The sequence below is a fragment of the Myotis daubentonii genome, chromosome 1 (genome assembly GCF_963259705.1).
Source record: "Myotis daubentonii chromosome 1, mMyoDau2.1, whole genome shotgun sequence".
Taxonomy (NCBI): Eukaryota; Metazoa; Chordata; class Mammalia; order Chiroptera; family Vespertilionidae; genus Myotis; species Myotis daubentonii.
This window is the reverse complement of record NC_081840.1, coordinates 187,956,408-187,977,072: the sequence shown is the minus strand read 5'-3', so window position 1 is coordinate 187,977,072 and position 20,665 is coordinate 187,956,408. Positions and strand designations below refer to the sequence as shown.

Below are 20,665 nucleotides of genomic sequence, written 5' to 3'. Positions count from 1 at the left end.
ACTACCCTAGATTATTTCTGGGCCTGCTTTACTACCTTTTTTTGCACTACATCATATATTCTGGAAGTATAAGAACAGTATATCTCCAACTCCCAGTAGAGTTTTGATACATAGTACCTGCTTAACAAATATTTGTTACTAATTAATAAATTGTACTCAAGATATTCATATTCCTAATATATAAGAAAGAACTGAAATAATAGCAACATATCAAAAAAATTGAGAGCAGAATGAGCCATATTCTAGTTCTTATCTTTTCATAACATTCAATATCAATTTACTGAAGAATAAGAGGGTTTCTCTATAGAATTCACCTATTTTCTTCCTTTCTCTGAAGTGGGAGTTCAGAACACCTCTTCTTCATAGATTCTGTGTCTTTGTGACATTTATCATTAATTAATGCTATTTCTCAAGGATGTTCAACTTCAAAGTACTGTGCTAGACAAAAAGAATGGATAAAAGTGAGCATTATTGTTCTCAAGAAGCCTAGTCACAAATAAAAAATGCTCTCAATATTCCCTCTGTAAATATTTATAATTAAATTATTATTTCAAAATTTTCCATATACATTACCTTTCCTTACCTCTGATCTGCATTCCTAGGAGGCAGCCACATTCAGCAATTTTGACTTTATTTTTGGTAATGACTATCATATTTCTAATTAATATGTTTTCATTATAATGTGTTGTCTCCAGACTGTACAGATGTAATTTACTTTCATGATCCTCTTCTACCAGAAGAGGTAGTTGTCCTTACCAGACTCCCCTGAAATGACAGCATTAGAGCAAAAGAACATAAATCCATAGAAACTGCATGTCAGATGCTATTGAGTGTGAAGTGGCTGAAATTCTGTATAAATGCAATCACACATACTAGTATATATACAAAACCACAAAGTGTACATTCACACTAATATATGTTCACACTCTTTCCTACTCTTACTCTCTCAATATAATTATACGAAATCGCACTAGACCCAGACCCACCGCGCCGCAAGACCCATCAATGCACCTTCCGGTGACCAGTCATTTGGTCGTTATGGCATTTTGGCCACTGGCCTTTTACAATATAGATCATAGTTTTTGAATGAATCACTATTCATATTATACATTCCTGTTATTATATATATCTTGCCCCTGATGAGCCAAGAGGAGTGCTATGATAGCAATTTTTCTCTTATAAGATGATTTTTATTTTCCTGGGTTTAACAAAGCCATCATATTTTGATTTGTTTAATTTGGGGTGTGTACCTGGTAGTAATGTATCTTCAAATACACATCCAGGATTGTTGATTTCTTGTCAGTACTTTCAAACATGGTACATAACCTGTAAATTGCATCTTTGTTTTTCTTTTTCTTCCTGGAAATACCCTCCAAATACCCTTCGATGTCTTGTTCCTGTTAAAGCACAGTGCCCTCCAGGCAGGGAGCTCAGCTCCTGCTTCGAAATGTCCCTTCACTGACACCCTAACAATCTCTTTACCTCTCCCAATCCTCTGATGTCTAGATGCCATTTCTTTGTTCTCCTTTTATTTCTGTTATCTTCCAGAGAGAGGGTGAATTGACATTAAAATGTTTAAAATCTTGTAGATCTGCATATATCTTTATTCTGCCCTCATACGGGACAAGTTATGCTATATAAAGTATTCTAGGTTGGATATTTTTTCCCCTCAAAATATTTAAAGAGACTGCTCTATTTTTATTCCCAAACCTGATATTACTGCTGAAAAATCCAATGCTGGTTGACTCTTGATTCTTATGCTCATGACTTGTATGTTGTTCTTCCTGAAAGTTCTAGGGGCTTCTCTTTACTTCAGTGTTCTGAATTTCAGGCAGTTATGCCTTGGAGTGTCTTTTTTTTTAATTTTTCATTTATTGTGGTGGACACAAATTATGTCATTTTAAGCCAAAAAAAAAAAAAGAATTCTCTTATATCCTGGAGGATTTTCTTGTAGAAATCTTTATTGTTTTACTTTCTTCAACTCCAATTAATCAGATATTTGAGATCTTTTTTCTTCCATATTCTGCTCCTTATTGTTCTACTTTTCAAAGATATTTTAACTTTCTCTTCCAGATTTTATGTTGAGTTCTTCATTTCTGTTATCATATTTTAAAATCTTTGATCTACTTTTATATTCTGTGTTTCTTACACCCTCATGTATATGTTTCATGGATAAAATGCGTTATATCTTTAAGGTTATTAATAATAATTTGTGTTTATTTTTTTTCATCTGTCTGACTTAGGTTTTTTTCCTAAGTCTCCCTTTTCCAGTTTGTTTTAGACTCTTTTTATACTTGATGTTTCCCTAATGTCAACTGCTACTTACCTGCTTATGTTTCATAATGAGGCACTATAGTGCTGCCTTGAACTTCTGCATGTATGAGGATTCGGGTTGGACTACCCTCAACTTCATTAGTCTGGGCCATTCAATGGGAAATCCACAACTGTAAAATCTGCATGTCACTGTTCTTGTAAAGATCATTTTCCCAGAAGGAAATTATCTGATCTACTGCCATAGTATACAAGGCTGACTGACCATTGCATTCCACACTGAATGGGCCAACAGTATTGCATTCAAAGTGTTTACTTTCATTTAATTTGCATCATTGGGATACCCATTCCACCTGCACCTAGTGACTCACAGTCTAGAACCACTGTGCTTCTACCTCCATAGTGAGTAACCTCCATTCTTCTTTGCACCTGAGAAAAAGCCATTTATACATAACTTTATGCCCAACTTTACTTTCAGTAGTATTTGCCATCTCAGTTTCTATAGATTATGTTCTTTTTGTCCTAGTGCAGGGGTGGAAAACATTTTTGTGAGTGTGTGCCAAAACCAAAATCTCTGACTCAAAATTCTTCTGCGAGCCAACCCTAATTTTTTGAGAACATGTTACGCCTACTTGATATCTCTTAAGGTGAACATATGTGAAGAACCTTGAAGAAATAATAAAATTCATTCGAGCGACAAAAACACAGTATATGATGATGAAAAATACATTTATTTTTTAATATATACATGTACACTGATAGTCCAACAGAAAACTTTATGACTCCGTTTGATATTATCAGTGGGACTTTTGCTGCTGCATCACTGATGACAGAGATTTTACATCAGGTTTATATTTCGTGACCTTCAGAGATATGCACGAGCTACTACTGTCATCCATCAGGCTATTCCTATTATGAGACTTAACAAAATTCATCACTGAGAACAAAGATTCACAAGTGTATGTGGATGAAAACATGGAGAGTAACGCTGTTGCAAAGTTTTTTAAACAGAAAAAAATTTCTGGAATGGCATTCCAAGTCCTCAATAGTTCATTTTCGACACTTCTCTCTGGTACTCCTGTCTCTAATCGCTTTTTTTCAATGTTTTCCAAGTAAACTCTAAGGTCAATAAATTTCTGCTTCCAAATTGAGCTACTCTGAAATTCAATCAACTGCATTTCAAAGTCAGCCATGTCTATCCATGAAAACATTTGTAAGTTTAGTTCCTCCAGTTTCATGCTGTCTGGAAACCTCATGAATTTTGCTGTCTCTTCCAGTTCTCTGAATTTTGCAAATCTTGAGAAGAACTGCTCAATAATTGACCCAATGATGTTTAAAAACAGCTTTTAGAGGCTTTTTCAGTCTGTTCTGTCATCTTTTGGGAGGTCTTTGATGTGCCTCTTGAGGTTTGGGAAATATCTAAATCTCTCACCATCCACATCCCTCTTAAAGACTTCCAGTTTCTTTTCAAAAGCCTTTATGTAACCAAACATAACATCAAGTGTCTTGTCAGTTCGTTGTAATTTAACATTTAAGTCATTCAAATGTTCACAAAAACTGTAAATGGAAGATTATAAGAGAGGGTTTCGCGTGCCAGCAAAAGTTACTGGCGTGCCATGTTTGGCATGCATGCTAGGGGTTGCCCACCCCTGTCCTAGTGCTGTCATTTCAGTGGAGTTGGGAAGAGAGATGAGATAAATTGTTTGCTTACTCTTTAATTTTCAACGAATGGCTGTACACACTCTCTTTTGCATTTTTGTTAAAAAAATAATACTAAAACAAACAACCAAATTTTAGGACTGGGAAGACATGCTTTCTTTTGCTTTACTCAGTAGAGTCACTCAAGCTCCTATTGCAAATGGTCTGGATGAATGACAAGTGCTTTTTTTAAAAGATATATGTGGATTATTTTAAGTCACTGTTAATATTTTTAATTAGGTAAGAATATCTTTTAAAATAAATTATAGGATATTTTTAAGAGATGAGTTTTCAAAATTTGAATAATATGTGGAATTCATCTTTTGGGAAACTAGAATATTTGCTAGTGGAAGAATAAATATGTCCCTATAATAGCAGATGGGTGTTTAGAGTATCAAACTGCTATAATAATTTTACTAATTTATTTTATAAATATCTGGTAACTGAGATTCACTTAAGAAGGAATTTAAATAGACTACTTTTTTCCATGCAGAGTGCTCTTAATTCTGAAAGGATATCTTAGTCAGCTCTGGCTGCTATCAAATACCATAGATGGAGCTCCACCAGCAGAGATTTATTTTCTCACCATTCTGGAGGTTGGAAGTTCAAGATCAGGGTGCCAGCAGGGTCAGGTTCTTGGTGAGAGTACTTTTCCTGGTTTATAGTTAGCCACCCTCTTGCTGTGTGTTCACAGGGCCTTTCCTCAGAGCATGCACATGGAGAAAGTTCTTTCTTTCTTCCTCTTATAAATCCCATCATGTGGGAAAACCCTCATGGCCTCATCAAAATCTAATAGAAACCCACACCTGAAACATGTATGATCATATTAACCAATATCACCCCAATGCCACCCCAATACATTTAATTATAAAATGGAAAATAAATTAAAAAAATGGAAAAATAAACCTAATTATTTGTAAAAGGCTGAATCTCCAAATACCATCACTTTGGGGTTTAAGGCTTAAGTATATAATTGGGGATGGCACAAACATCACATAAGAAAGTACCTCTGTGGTAATATGTCTTATTATAATATATATAAACTAGGGGCCCCGTGCACGAAATTCGTGCACTGGGTGTGGGGGGGGAGTGTCCCTCAGCCCAGCCTGCCCCCTCTCACATACTGGGAGCCCTCAGGTGTTGACCCCCATCACCCTCCAATCGCAGGATCAGCCCCTTGCCCAGGCCTGACGCCTCTGACAGAGGTATCAGGCCTGGGCAGGGGACCCTCATTTCCCCCCATCACTGGTTCTGCCCCCAGCCCAGGCCTGATGCCTTGGCCAGAGGTGTCAGGCTTGGACAGGGGACCCCCATCTCCCCCCAATCACTCGCTCTGGCCCCCGCCCAGGCCTGAGGCCTCTGGCCCAGGAATCATGCCTGGGCAGGGGACCCCCATCTCCCTCTGATCGCTTGCTCCACCCCCTGCCCAAGCCTGACGCCTCTGACCCAGGCTTCAGGCCTGGGCAAGGGGACCATCATAACCCCCCAATCCCTGGCTCCGCCCCCCACCCAGGCCTGATACCTCTGGCCCAGGCATCAGGCCTGGGCAGGGGACCCTCAGCCCCCGCCCAGGCCTGATGCCTCAGCCAGAGGAGTTGACCCTCATCACCCTCCGATCACCAATCACCGGATCGGCCCCTTGACCAGGCCTGAGGCCTCCAGCAGAGGTGTCAGGCCTGGGCAGGGGACCCCCAGCTCCCCGCGGTTGCAGGCTCCGCCCCTGCCCAGGCCTAACGCCTCTGGCCTAGGCATCTGGCCCGGGCAGCGGGGACCCGCAGCTGCAGCGGCCCCGCGATCGTGGGCTTCGCTTTAGGCCCAGGCAAGGGACCCCTAGCTCCCGGGACTGCCAGCTTCGACCGTGCCCAGCTCCCATCTCTGGCTCCACCCCTACTTCCTGCTATCACTGGCCAGGGCGTCAAAGGCGCCTGATTCTCTGATCATGGCTCGGGGGCAGGGCCGCCTTTGCCCTGCCTCCCAGCTCTTAGCTCCCCCCTGGGTTTCCGATCACTGTCAGTGGCAGTGGGCTTCTTCCTGCTTTCCCTTTCGCCTCCCTGCATTGTGCCTACATATGCAAATTAACCGCCATCTTGTTGGCAGTTAACTGCCAATCTTAGTTGGCTGTTAATTTGCATATAGCCCTGATTAGCCAATGAAAAGGGCAGCGCCGTACTCCAATTACCATTTTTCTCTTTTATTAGTGTAGATAAAAATTTCTTTTTCCTGTGATTTATAGGGTACATTTCCAACTTAGAAAACGAATTTCTCCCTTTTTTATTCATTTAAAGGGCATCCTATCTAATAATAGACAAACATGGTAATTAATTGTACCTCCAACACACTTCCCATTGGCTAATCAGGGTAATATGCAAATTAACTGCCAACCAAGATGGCGGCCGCCAGCCAGGCAGCTGAAGCGAACAGGAGGCTTGCTTGCTCCAGTGATGGAGGAAGCCAAGGTTCCCCGCCTGCCACTGCCGGCCTCTGAGCTGCAGTCTAAGAAACAAAGTTGCAATTATAGAACTTAAACAAACTCCAGAAACCTGCTTTCGGCCAGCCTGGCTTCAGCCACCAGGATCGCAACAGTGTTTCAATTATAGAACCCAAACAAACCCAGTACCTGCTTTCAGCAGCCGAGGTCATAGAGCTGGAGCTGAGCCTCAGAGCTAAAGCCGGCTCTCAGCTCCAGTGAAAGCCACAGAAGGTAAATAAATCCCAGAATAAAAAAAGAAAAAAAAGTAAAAAAGGAGAGGTTGGGAGCTTCAGTCGCCCGCCAGCCTGAAAACGGCCCTCAGCCCCTCACGCAGACTGGCCAGGCACCCCAGTGGGGACCCCCACCCTGAAGCAACAAGATGATGGCTAATTTGCATACTGAAGGCGGGCGGCAGCGGGCAAGGCTATCTGCAGTCTGGGACCAGATCTGTGACCCTGCTGGGCCAGGGGCAGTGCTTGAGGCTGTCCACGGTCTGGGACCCGGATCTATGACCTGGTGGGCAGGGGGCACCACGGGAGTCTGTCTGCTCTCCTGGGACCCAAATCTGTGACCTGGCAGGCGGAGGCAGTGCTTGAGGCTGTCTGCAGTCCGGACCTGGATCCGTCACCTGGCGGGCGGGGGGCACCATTGGAGCCTGTCCTTTGTCCTGAACCCGGATCTGTGACTCTGCTGGGCGGGGGGCAGTGCTTGAAGTTGTCCGTGGTCCGGACCCGGATCCGTGACCTGGCGGGTGGGGGGCAGTGCTTGAGGCTGTCCGCAGTCTGGGACCTGGATCCATATCCTGGCGGGCGGGGGGCAGCGCTTGAGGCTGTCCATGGTCCCGGGACCTGGATCTGTGACCCTGCTGGGTGGGGGGCAGTGCTTGAGGCTGTCCATGGGACCAAGACACGGATTCGTGACCCTTCCCTGCAGGGTGGCAGCTCACACAGGGGCGGATCGGCCAGGGTTGGACAGGGCAGGACACCTGGCTTCCACCCAGCCCCAGTCACTCTGGGCAGGTGAGCCGTGCAGAGAGCCTCTGGACAGGGGAGACAGGCCGGCGGAGGGCTGCCTGTATTCCCCACATGGCGGTGGTGACAGCTATGAGCGCGCCAAGCGGAGCCTGCAGGCTGAGCTGAAGTAGCGCCTGCAGGCCATCAGCGCCCAGGAGTGGCTACACAAGATCCACCTCCTGGCCCAGAAGGTGCAGGATCACAGGGACAGCCACCGTGGCGGGCCAGACTGACGTCCTCCTGGCCACACCATGGGGGTTTGCGGATCTGCAAAGCCAGAGGCCTCCGGTGTGCACATCCCCCCCTGGCGTGCGAACATCCCCTAGCACACTGTCACCCTCCCATGCCTGCAACAGTTGCAAACCAAGGTGTGCACAAGTTCCCCCCGCCTCTCCACCACACTTCCATCAACCCAGCATGCCTAACACCCCCACAGGATGTGCACACATCCCCTCTGATGTGCTCACGTCCTTTGGAGAGTGTCTGGGTGCTCTGGGTGCTGAGGGTGGGCGCCTGTGAGATGACAGTGAGAGGGCGGAGTGGTAATGCCCTGTTCCCATGAAGGCCAGTGCAGCTACAAGATCACCTCTGGGGGGTTAATGCAGGTGCTGAGGCGGGAGCAGGTGCAGACAGACACACCCAGTGGGCGCTGGCAGCCCTCGCTGAGGTGTCTTCGATCAGCATTCAAGATCAAGAACCCAGAGGCGGAGAAGAATTCCGTCCTCTCAGTGAAACAGTGGGATAGTCGGGGCGACTGTAGAGGAGGAATGTGCACTTTGGGTGCCAGCACCCATGAACAAAGGCTGCCCTGACTGAGCCTCGCTTGCTTTGGGCCTAGCGCACTCCTGCCGGGCAGCAGGTGACAGGACAGGCTTTTCCAAATTAATGAGAGAAAACGTTGATTCTCCTGCTGCCCACGAAGGTGGAAAGTGAAGTGGGGAGTCATGTGGGGAGTGAGCGAGGTTCCCTGTCTGGGGGTTCCAAATCTGCTGTTGGTTTCTTTCACCGCTGATGAGAGATATCAAGGGTGTCCCCCCAAAATGTGTACACACTTTGAATACCTACTAATTCCAGTGGTTTTAAGCATAAGAAAGAAACAACAATGGAGCTGTTATCTGTTAAAAGTGTGGGCACAAACTGGTAGTTGGATATTCCCTAATGGGTCTCAGATTGGAGAGGGTGAAGGCCAGACTGAGGGGCCCCTTTCCCCCCCTACCGCAGTGCACGAATTTGGTGCACAGGGCTACTAGTTTTTATATAAAAGATGATTGTCTGGACTCTGGAACCATACTGCTAGCATTGAAATCCTTAATATAATGGTAACTAGCTATGTGGCAAGGCATGTGATACATGTGTGTTTGTTATTTAGTCTATATCATCCTATCTAATAATAGACAAACATGGTAATTGACTGTACCTTCACTACGCCTCCCATTGGCTACAAAGATGGAGGCTAATTTGCATACTGTAGGCAGGGCCGGACAGCATGAGCCGCCAGCATGAGCCACCATCCAGGCCCCCATGTGTGACCCCAGAAGCCTCCTGCCTGCCTCTTGTGATCGGATCTGATCCCGGGCCGCAGGCTGGCCCCAGAAGCTGCCTGATATGGTAGTAACTCTATCAGTAAGCACTCTGAAAGTCAGTGGCATAAATGCACCAATTAAAAGACAGATTATGAGGGTGAATCAAAAACAAAGCCCACTTTAAATATAAAGACACATAAATTAAAAGTAAATGAATTAAGCTGCAGCCTGTTTTGCTCAGTCAATAGAGCATAAGCCAGTGGACTGAAGGGACCCAGATTCGATTCCAGTCAAGAGTATGTACCTCAGTTGCTGGCTTGACCCCCAGACCCTATCAAAGCATGTGCAGGAGGCAACCAATCAATGTGTCTCTCCCTTTCCCTTCACTCTCTCTAAAATTCAATGAAAAATATCCTTGGGTGAAGATTAACAAAAACAAAGTAAATGGATTAAGTAACATTAAAGAGATTATAAGAAAAATATATTTCAAATTTTGTTAGTTGTATAATGGTTATGTTTAAATTATTAACACCTAAGAAATTGGGTGAAAGGTACATATAATATGCTGTAGTATTTTATAGTTTTTTTTACATGTATGAGATTATTTCAAATTAAAATATTAAAAATTAAAAATTAATAAAATATTAATTGAAATGTATCTGCATTACATGAAAAATCTAATTGCTTCTGGCATAATTTATTAAATTGTGCTAAAATTTACAAGGGTTTAATTAAAAAATATCTTAATTCTAAATGATATAATAGAAAATATATAATAGTGCAGTTATAAGCACTTATCTGAAAATAAAAATTTAAAGAAGTGAATGTAAAGACGGGATTAGCCAAAGAAAATATATGCACAACCCATGGACACAGACAACAGTATGGTGATGGCCAGAGAGAAGTGGGGGGCAAGAGCTGGTTAGAAGGGGCAAAAGTGGGGAAATAGGGACATCCTATATCCTATATAATAAAAGGATAATATGCAAATTGACCCTAACAACAGAATGACTGGGAATGACTGGTCACTATGACAACACTGACCACCAGGGGGCAGATGCTCAATGCAGGAGCTGCCCCCTGGTGGTCAGTGTGCTCCAACAGGGGGAGCTCTGTTCATCCGTAAGCCAGGCTGCCAGCTGCCAGCACAGCGGTGGTGGCAGGAGCCTCTCCCGCCCCTTAGCAGCACTAAGAATGTCTAACTGCAGCTTAGGTCTGCTCTCCACTGGCAAGTGGACATCCCCCAAGGGCTCCCGGGCTGCCAGAGGGATGTCTGACTGCCAGCTTAGGCCCGATCTCCCGGGGAGTGGTCCTAAACTAGCAGGTAGACATCCCCCGAGGGATCCCAGACTATGAGAGGGCACAGACCAGGCTGAGGAACCCCCCCCCGAGTGCACAAATTTTTGTGCACCAGGCCCCTAGTAATAATAATCAAAGACTAATATGCACATTGACTGAATGGCAGAATGATCAGTTGCTATGATGCGCACTGGCCACCAGGGGGCAGACACTCAATGCAGGAGCTGCCCCCTGGTGGTCAGTGCACTTCCATATGGGGAGTGCCACTCAGCCAGAAGCTGGCTCATTGCTAGTCAGCGCAGTGGTGGTGGCAGGAGCCTCTCCCACCTTTGTGGCAGCACTAAGAATGTCCAACTAACAGCTTAGACCCGATCCCTTGGGGGCCTAAACCTTTAGTCGGACATCCCCCAAGGGCTCCCTGGCTGCCAGAAGGATGTCTGACTGCAAGCTTAAGCCTGATCCCCTGGGGAGTGTGCTTAAGTCAATAGGTGGACATCCCCCAAGGGGTCCTGGACTGCGAATGGGCATAAGCTGGGCTGAGGCCTGCCCCCCACCCGAGTGCACAAATTTTTGTGCACCGGGCCTCTAATGAGAATAATAAAGCTTTCAAAAGCCTATTGTGGGATTTGATATGTTACTAGAAAGCACTGTTACTGTGCCTAGAATGTTTTGATATTGTTAGTATGCTGAAAAAAAAACCCCACAAAAAAACACAGAGCTCTGAAGATACTAATGAAAATAATGGGAAACATTGATTGTTCCATGGATGCCATTTAGAAAAGTTACATCAGTCTTGATTTCATGCCTTTCTGTTTATATTTTCAGTGAAATTTTAAAAAGTGATGTTTTTTCAAAGACTAAAGTGTTCCTTTTTCCTTTCAGGATGGCCATTTGGAAGCACAATGTGCAAAATCAGTGGTTTGGTTCAGGGAATATCCGTTGCGGCTTCAGTCTTTACATTGGTTGCAATAGCAGTGGATAGGTAAGTCAGCACCACAACCTGAATCCAGAAAAATGGGCATGTCTGCAACTAATTCACCTAGCTGGAGAACTGTATAATCTATTAAATTGGGTTATGTTTATATGTGAAACAGCCATAGAATATGTATATAAAGAGAACACACACAGACACACACATAGAGATCAAAAAACAAAATGTAGTATAATTATTGACATAAAAAACTTGATAGATTCTATTTTTAATATTAATCTATTGTTTCCCTCATTATTTACTATGTTTTAATCTATTTCTAGAACTTATCATGTAGATCTAGTTTACTTGGTTTACAGGTAGAGAGAATAAATGTAAACATATACTAACAACATTATAACAAAGATATATTTTTACATTAAGTTTCCAAATTTACTATGTCCTGTTACTTTCAGACTAGATTATTATTATTACTAGAGGCCTGGTGCACAAAAATTTGTGTACTCAGGGGAGAAGGGAGGTCTCTCAGCCCGGCCTGTGCACTCTTGCAGTCTGGGACCCCTCAGGGGATGACCACCTGCTGGCTTAGGCCCGATCCCCAAGGGATCGGGCCTAAGATGGCAATCAGACATCCCTCTGACAGTCCAGCAGCCCTCAGGGGATGTCCACTTGCCAGCAGGGAGCAAGCCTAAACTGCAGTTGGACATCCTTAGTGCTGCTGAGGAGGCAGGAGAGGTTCCCGCCACCACCACTGTGCTGGCAGCCATCAGCCTTGCTTGTAGCTGAGCAGAGCTCCTCCCATGTGAGAGCGCCCTAACCAGCAGGGGGCTCCTAAATTGAGCGTCTGCCCCCTGGTTGTCAGTGTGTGTCATAGTGATCAGTCATTCCAAGTCCTTCTACTGTTAAGGTCAGTTTGCATATTACCCTGTTACTATATAGGATAGAGGCCTGGTGCATGGGTAGGGGCCGTCTGGTTTGCCCTGAAGGGTACCCCGGATCAGGGTGGGGGTCCTGCTTGGGTGCCTGGCCAGCCTGGATGACGGGCTGAAGGCTGTTTGCAGCTGGTCACACCCCCTTCAGGGTGGGGGTCCCCACTGGGGTGCCTGGCCAGTCTGGGTGAGGGGCTGAGGGCTGTTTTCAGGCTGGAGGACAACTTAAGCCCCCAGCCTCTCCTTTTTTCTTTTCTTTTTTATTCTTGGATTAATTTACCTTCTATAGCTGTCACTGGAGCTGAGAGCCCGCTCCAGCTCTGAGGGCTGAAAGCAGGTTTCTGGGTCTGTTTAGCTTCTATAATTGAAACTCTGTTGCCATCACAGCAGCTCTAAGCTCTGAGGCCGAAGCTGGCTGTCACTGGAGCTGAGAGCCACTTTAGCTCTGAGACTTGGCTCCCGCTCTGAGACCTCGGCTGCTGAAAGCAGGTCTCTGGGTTTGTTTGGATTCTATAATTGAAACGCTGTTTTTTCTCCAGCTCCAAGGCCTGCTGGCTGAAAGCAGGTTTCTGGGGATTGTTTAGCTTCTATAATTGCAACATTGTTTCTTAGACTGCCCCTTAGAGGCTGGCAGCGGCAGGCGGGGAACCTTGGCTTCCTCCATCACTGGAGCAAGCAAGCCTCCTGTTCGCTTCAGCTGCCTGGCTGCCGGCCGCCATCTTGGTTGGCAGTTAATTTGCACATCTTGCTGATTAGCCAATGGGAAGGGTAGCGAAGTTATGGTTAATTACCATGTTTCTCTATTATTAGATAGGATTATTATTATTATTGCATACTCTTTTTTTCTGGATGAGTCTGGCTAAAGATTTATTAATTGTATTTATCTTAATTTTTTTTTTATTTAAGAAATCAGCTCTTGGTTTTATTGACCTATTTCCCCCCCCCCCCCCTTACATGAGGATGCTCTTTTCATTGCTTTTCAGAGAGAGTGGAAGGGAGGGTGGAGAGGGAAAGAGAGAGAGAGGGGAGGGAGAGAGAGAGAGAGAGAGATAGAGAGAGAGAGAGAGAGAGAGAGAGAGAGAGAGAGAGAGAGAGAGAAGCATTGATATCAGAGGGACACATCAGCTGGTTGCCTCTCACACACGCTTGACCATGTGTGGGAGTGAACCCACAACCCAGGTATGTGCCTTTGACTGGGAATTGAGCTCAGGAACCTCTGGTGTGCAGGCCGATGCTCTAACCACTAAGCAACACCGACAAGGGCTTATTGCTCTTTTATATTATTTTCTTTTAGGCTCTGTTTTGATTATTTCTGCTCTGATATTTATTTTATTTCTTCTACTCACTTTGAGCTTTGTTTGTTCCTTTTCTAGTTTCTTTAGGTGTACAGATAAAGTATTTATTGAAGCTTTTTGTTTGTTTCTTTAGGTAGGCCTATATTGCTATGAATTTCCCTATTAGAACTGCGTTTGCTGTGTACTATAGATTGAGTCATGTGTTTTCATTTTATTTGTCTCATGGAATCTTTTGATTTTTTTTCCTTGATCCTGTTGTTAACCCATTCATTGTTCAGTAGCATGTTATTTAGTCTCCATGTGTTTGTGTATTTTTCAGGTTTTCTTGTAATCCTATCTAATGGCCACAACATGCACAAAATGGCCACCACAAGATGGCCGGCAGGGGAGGGCAGTTGTGGGCAATGAGGCCAGCATGGGAGGGAAGTTGGGGGGACCCAGGCCTGCAGGGGAGGGCAGTTGGGGGGTACTAGGCCTGCAGGGGAGGGCAGTTGGGGGTGACCAGGCATGCATGGGAGGACAGTTAGGGGTGACCAGGCTGGCAGAGGAACATTTAGGCGTCGATCAGACTGGCAGGGGAGTGGTTAGGGGGTGATCAGGCTGGAAGACAGAAGCAGTTAGAGGCAATCAGGCAGGCATGCAGGCGAGTGGTTGGGAGCCAGCAGTCCTGGATTGGAGAGGATGCAGGCTGGGCTGAGGGACACACACATGCCCGTTTACAAATTTCATGCACCAGGCCTCTAGTTGATATATATATATAGTTTCATACCATTGTGATTGGAGAAGATGCTTGATATGATTTCAATCATTTTAAACTTGTTGAGACTTGTTTTGTAGCCTAACATGTTGTCTATCCTGGAAAATGTTTCATGTGTGCTTGAAAAAATGTATATTCTGCTTCTTTGGGGTAAAATGGTCTAAAAATATCAATTAAATCCATGAAACCTAATGTGCCATTTAAGGCCACTCTTTCCTTATTGGCTGTCTGAATGATCTATCAATTGATGTCAATGGGGTATTAAAGTCTTCTACTATTACTGTCAATCTCTCCCTTTTTGTCTATCAATATTTGTTTTATATGCTTAAGTGCTCCTGCATTGTGTGCATTGATATTTACATGGATTATATCCTCTTATTGGATTGATCCCTTTCTCATTGTGACGTATCCTTCTCTGTCTCTTGTTATTGTCCTTACTTTAAAGTCTATTTTGTCTGATATAAGTATTGCTACACCAGCTTTTATTCATTTCCATTTGTATAAAATATCTTTTCAATTCTTTTACTTTCAGTCTGTATGTGTCTTTCAATCTAGCATCTCTCTCATAGGTGGCATATGTCTGAGTCTTGTTTTCTTATCCACTCGGGTACCCTATGTTTTTTATTAGAACATTTAACCCATTTACATTTAAAGTAATTATAAGTACCTAGTAATTGATACTTTATTTTTCATATTTTTTAAAAATATATTTTATTGATTTTCTTTTTTTACAGAGAGGGAGAGGGATAGAGAGTTAGAAACATCGATCAGCTGCTTCTTCACACCTCCTACTGGGGATGTGCTCTCAACCAAGGTACATGCCTTTGACCAGAATCAAACCTGGGACTCTTCAGTCCATAAGCCGATGCTCTAGCCACTGAGCCAAACCGGTTAGGGCTAGTTTTAAAATTTCTTGTAACACTGGTTTGGCTGTGCTGAACTCCTGTAGCTTTTTCTTGTCTTCAAAGCTTTTTATCTCTCCTTTGATTCTAAATGTTAGCCTTGCTGGGAAGAGTAGTCTTGTTTGTAGGTCCTTGCTTTTTATCATTTTGAATATTTCATGCCAATCCCTTCTGGCCTCCAAAGTGTCTGTTAAGAAATCAGCCCACAGTCTTAAGAGAGCTCCCTTGTAGTTAAATCGCTGCTTTTCTCTTGCTGCTTTTAAGAATCTCTCTTTGTCTTTAACCTTTGACATTTTAATTATGATGTGTCTTGCTGCGGGCCTCTTTGAATTCATTTTGTTTGAAACTCTCTGCGCTTCCTAGACTTGTGTAGGATGGAAAGTTTTTAGTCATTATTTCTTCAAATAGGTTTTCAATCCCTTTCTCTTCTTCTTCCTATACCCCTATGATGTGAATATTATTATGCTTGATGTTGTTCCAGAAGTTTCTTAAATTAGCCTGCTTATTTGATTCATTTTTTCTGCTGTTTTTATTAGGTTTCTCCCACTACCTTGTCTACCAAATTGCTGATTATGTTTTCTATTTCATCTAATCTACTGTTGATTTCCTCTAATATATTCATTATTTCAGCTATGGTATTCTTCATTTCTGACTGGCTCTTTTTTATGTTTTCTATCTCCATTTTTATGCTTCCTATCTCTTTGTTAATGTTCTCACTGAGTTCATCTAAATTTATTGAGCATCCTTATGACCAGTGTTTTGAACTGTACGTATTTTTTATGACATTGAATCAAAAGAATAGGGTAAACCGATGGAGCAAAGAAAATTGCCCTCCATGTAGTGGCTGGCCCTTATTTAATCAGTTGAAGATATGAATAGAACACAAAGACTGACCTTCCTACAAGTAAGAGAAAACTTCTGCCTTATTTTTGACCTGGGACATTAGTCTTTTCCTGCCTTCAGACTGAAAATGAAATGTCAATTCTTCTGGGGTCTTGAGCCTGCTGTCTTTCAGACTGGCACTTACATCAGTGGCTCATCTGCTTCCCGGCCTTTGGACTTGATCTGGAACTACATCATTGGCTCTCCTGGATCTCCATTTTGCCAACTACAGAACTCAGGACTTCTCAATTACATAATTACATGAGTCAATTCCTTATAATAAACATCTTCCAATATATCTATACATCCTGTTGGTTCTGTTTCCCTGGAGAACCCTGACTAATGCACTGGCCAAGTTCAAATTCTAGCATGATGAGAAAAAGTACACAGTATTTTCATTGACTATTTCCTGGCAGGGAGCATTTATTATTATTATTATTCATCTTTTCCTTTCTGATGCATATATTTGTTGAATGAACAAATAAATAAAATATTTGCGGTTCTCATAGTTAGTTTACAAAAAGAGCAAAATATCTAGAATTGTGCCTATAAAGTTACCAGTAATTTAATGGTGAGTAAGTGGGAGGGTTCACTGATCAGAAGACTAAAAGAAAACTTGGAGGTTAAAACAGAAGACTTTATGCATGTGATGAAGTAGTTCTAAAGGACAACAGAGCAGTCAAAGCTCAAGCTGACTACTCATTTCTTGAAGTTATGGCAGATAAATTAATTTGAGTTGCCAATGAACCATGTAAAAGCTCTAAGTTTCCTTAAGTGTAGATCTGGAAAGTAATAATTTTCATAACATTTAAGTTGTATAGAGTCAACACAAAAATCAAAGAAGATTAAATAGGTGATAGTAACTTGAAAACTATAAAATGTTATACAATTGCATAATGGTATGATTGTTTTATAATTAACATAATGAGTAACACTAATAGTAACGTGAAGAATCATAAGAACAAAATAACAGTAACATGAATCAGACTCAGTCTACATACCAATGCTGAATTTCTGTGTTCACCAGAGGACATAGACCTTTGGGAAGGTGCGTAATCAGAATTTATAATAGAAACTCGACTCTCATAGCTGTGAAGCAAACCACCAAAACACAGAGTGGCTTAAAACAATAATTCTTTAGAATTACCCATGATTCTGTGGCTTGGTTGATTGTCTCTTGTGGTTCTGCTCAGTGTGCTGTAGCTGAAATCAGTCCTGCTGCAGCATTATCCTGGGAACTAAACTGGGGCTGGATCATTCTGGATGACCAGCCTCTCATGCCCCAGGGTCTCTCTCCACACAGTCTCTCATCTAATTCAAGCTTCTTTATAACCTAGTAGCTGGCTTTCAAGAGGAAGCATTCCAAAAGGACAAGCCCCAATATACAAGTGCTTGCCAATGTCCCATTGGCCAAGGGAAGTTACATGGCCAAGCACACAGTTAACATGGGAGAGGGCCACAGAAGGGCATGACGAAGAAGAGTTTAAGAATATGGGCTTTGGAGGTAAACTACTTGTGTAACAATTATGTGTAATTATGGACAATATCTTTACCTTTTCTAAGCCTGTTTTCCCGTTTTAAATGATGATGCTTACAGAGATAATTCATGCAAATCAATGGAAAAGAATGGAAGAGAGTATTACATATTCATGTTCAATACATAATAGTTATCACTATTACTTTTACTAATAATATTGTCTTATATACTCCACTTATTTGTATTTTCAATTGAAATGTATCTCATATCAATTAGAGAAAATGCATGCCTTTCTACTACTAATGGTAACTCTCTATGTTTTTGAGAAGAATGTGGGATTGCTTAAATAAATTTAATTCACAAGCCAGAAGTTATAAGGCACTGCCTCACCTGCTATTTGCTTTTAATTACAGGTTCCGGAGTGTTGTCTACCCTTTTAAACCAAAGCTCTCTATCAAGACAGCAGTCGTCATTATTGTGATCATCTGGGTCCTGGCCATTGCCATTATTTCCCCATCTGCAATAATGTTACATGTACAAGAAGAAAAATATTACCGAGTGAAACTCAATTCTGAGAATAAAACCATGCCTGTCTACTGGTGCCGGGAGGACTGGCCAAATAAAGAGATGAGGAAGATCTACACCACTGTGCTGTTTGCTAATATCTACTTGGCTCCCCTGTCCCTCATTGTCATCATGTATGGGAGGATTGGAATTTCACTCTTCAAGGCGACAGTGCCTCACACAGGCAAGCAGAACAAGAAGCAGTGGCACGTGGTGTCCAAGAAGAAGCAGAAGGTCATTAAGATGCTCCTGATTGTGGCCCTACTTTTTATTATCTCCTGGCTGCCCTTGTGGACTCTGATGATGCTCTCAGACTACGCTGAGCTGTCTCCAAATGAACTGCAGGTCATCAACATCTACATCTACCCTTTTGCGCATTGGCTGGCCTTTTGCAATAGCAGCATCAACCCCATCATTTATGGTTTCTTCAATGAGAATTTTCGCCGTGGCTTTGAAGATGCTTTTCACCTCCAGTTCTGCCAAAAAAGAGCACAGTCCAAGGAAGCCTATGCCCTAAGAGCTGACAACAATGTGGTCATAAATACATCTCACCCGTTAGCCCACGAACCTACAATTCAAGACACACACGAGGAAAATTTTCTTTAGAAACAGTGTGGAAAACCCCAGACAGAAACTGATGGAAGAATTAGAAGGAACTACCAATAGCAATGAGATTTAAAAAAAAAGCTGGGGTGATGATTTCAACTCTACTGTGTCATATATTAAAATGCTGTTGCTACCTATAGTTTTGTACTTCAATTGTTTCTAAGAATGTTCCAGAGAAAACATGTAGAGAAAGACCCCTCTGAAAAAAAAGTAAAAAAAAAAAAAATGGTTAACCAATCTTACAGCATGTAGAATATGTAAAATGACGAATATATTTGCCTGGATAAAATCTATTTTCTAGAAACATATTGCAAAGCTTGACCTTTTCAACTTAACTATTTGTGTATGAGACAAGCATGTGTATTATGTCTATTGATACACGCACACATGAATGCATATGTGGGCATGCATGCACACACACAGAGTTCCCATATGGCGATAAATTGGTAGTTCTTTGCATGAGAGTACATTTTATCAAGTCTCCCCTTGCTTTTCTATTTTAAATTTTAGATTAAAAATTGTCTCTTTGTGCTTTTAAAATGTACTTATCTTTCTCAGAAATGAGAATTATAATTGCAAATAGAGGGACATTATATTTCTTTGTATTTAAAAGTTTATTTTTTTTTAAAGGAATGGAGTTACAGTTGGTAAAATCATAGCATTGTTCCATAGGCGTTATTGTCAGTTTTTAAATATTTTTATAAATGAGGTTTATGCCCTACTTGAGTCCATGTTTCTTACAGAGGTGATTCAGAACCCAATTTAATCCCCTTGTTAATAAATTATATGACACAGAAAAAGCAAATCTCTCAGTGGAGCAGTTGGCAGAAGAATGGCAGCTCTCTTTTGAAGTGCTTAATCAGGGACACTCAAAATCATCTAAGACTCCCATAAGGTCTGTACAGAGCCAAACCAATTATTCCGAATTTTCTACCAAGCACAACACTTACATCCAGCACTCCTACTGGTTTAGTAAATTGGTACTACTGTTATGAAGAGAATTGCAACCCCCTGAATTCCCCTGTGTTACAATTATGTTGATGATAGTTGTAAATGCTAGCTTTTAGGGTGACATAAGTCCCTAGAAAATTGGGAATTATAAAATAACAGTCTGGCAAATAAAAATTAATCTCTGGTCTTGGAACTATTGTGTTTTTTAAGTCATTTATGTAGTTCAATCCAAAAGCTTTTCAACATTATAGGCCTTTGAGAAAATAATTGTTGAGTTTTTAATTGAATTAAGATTTGTGGTATTTGAATATGCAAGTGCTATTTCCTGCAGTGAGGGAGGGAAATTTTATGAAGTTTTGTTGTGCAAACTTCCAAATTCTGGTTCATGTGCCTAATGTGCAGTTAAAACCATACACTGAAATACCAGCGCTGGGATACAGAGAAAGGTTTATTTGATTTGGCCAAAACAGGAGGAGTGGAGAGCAAGATCTCTGAAATTTGTCTTCCCCAAAAGGCAAAAGTAGGGAGTTTTTATGTAGCTAATGAGCAGGGGAGGGGTGTTTCAGGGAACTGAGGGAGAAACTGTGTGTTTGTTCTGTGTCAGATAACACCTCGTGCAACCAGACTTTTAGGCATGAGTAGATGGTCGCAACTTTCTTAAAGGCATTCCTTCTGCACAATAAACCGTAACTTGTCCTTGTGACCCTGGAGTTTTCTCCTCCTGCTTGACAAAGAAGCAGTGTACAATATATTGTGAAAACAAGGTGCCGAAACTGGTTTGGCTCAGTGGATAGAGGGTCGGCCTGCGGACTGGAAGGTCCCAGGTTCGATTCCGGTCAAGGGCATGTACCTGGGTTGCGGGCGCATCCCGGTGGGGGATGTGCAGGAGGCGGCTGATCGATGTTTCTCTCTCATCGATGTTTCTGACTCTCTGTCCCTCTCCCTTCCTCTCTGTAAAAAATCAATAAAATATATTAGAAAAAAAAGAAAAAGAAAACAAGGGCTGCTGGCAGGGAGAGCAGTTAACATGCAGAAGTGAACAGGGGTCCAACCATAGCTTCAACTCTGCCCTCATTTACTGAAATACTATTTACAAT

General features: G+C 42.5%; 1 protein-coding gene across 1 annotated transcript in view; it reads left to right on the top strand.

The window, feature by feature from the left end:
• The window catches only part of NPFFR2 (neuropeptide FF receptor 2), a 66,938-nt gene extending 47,239 nt beyond the window's left edge, over positions 1–19,699 (top strand). The window contains 3 exon segments of the mRNA XM_059682213.1: positions 11,157–11,256; positions 17,861–18,604; positions 18,606–19,699. Of these exon segments, the coding sequence (XP_059538196.1) occupies positions 11,157–11,256; positions 17,861–18,604; positions 18,606–18,690 (929 nt within the window). The 3' untranslated portion in view covers positions 18,691–19,699.
• The last annotated feature ends 966 nt before the right edge of the window (positions 19,700–20,665 follow it).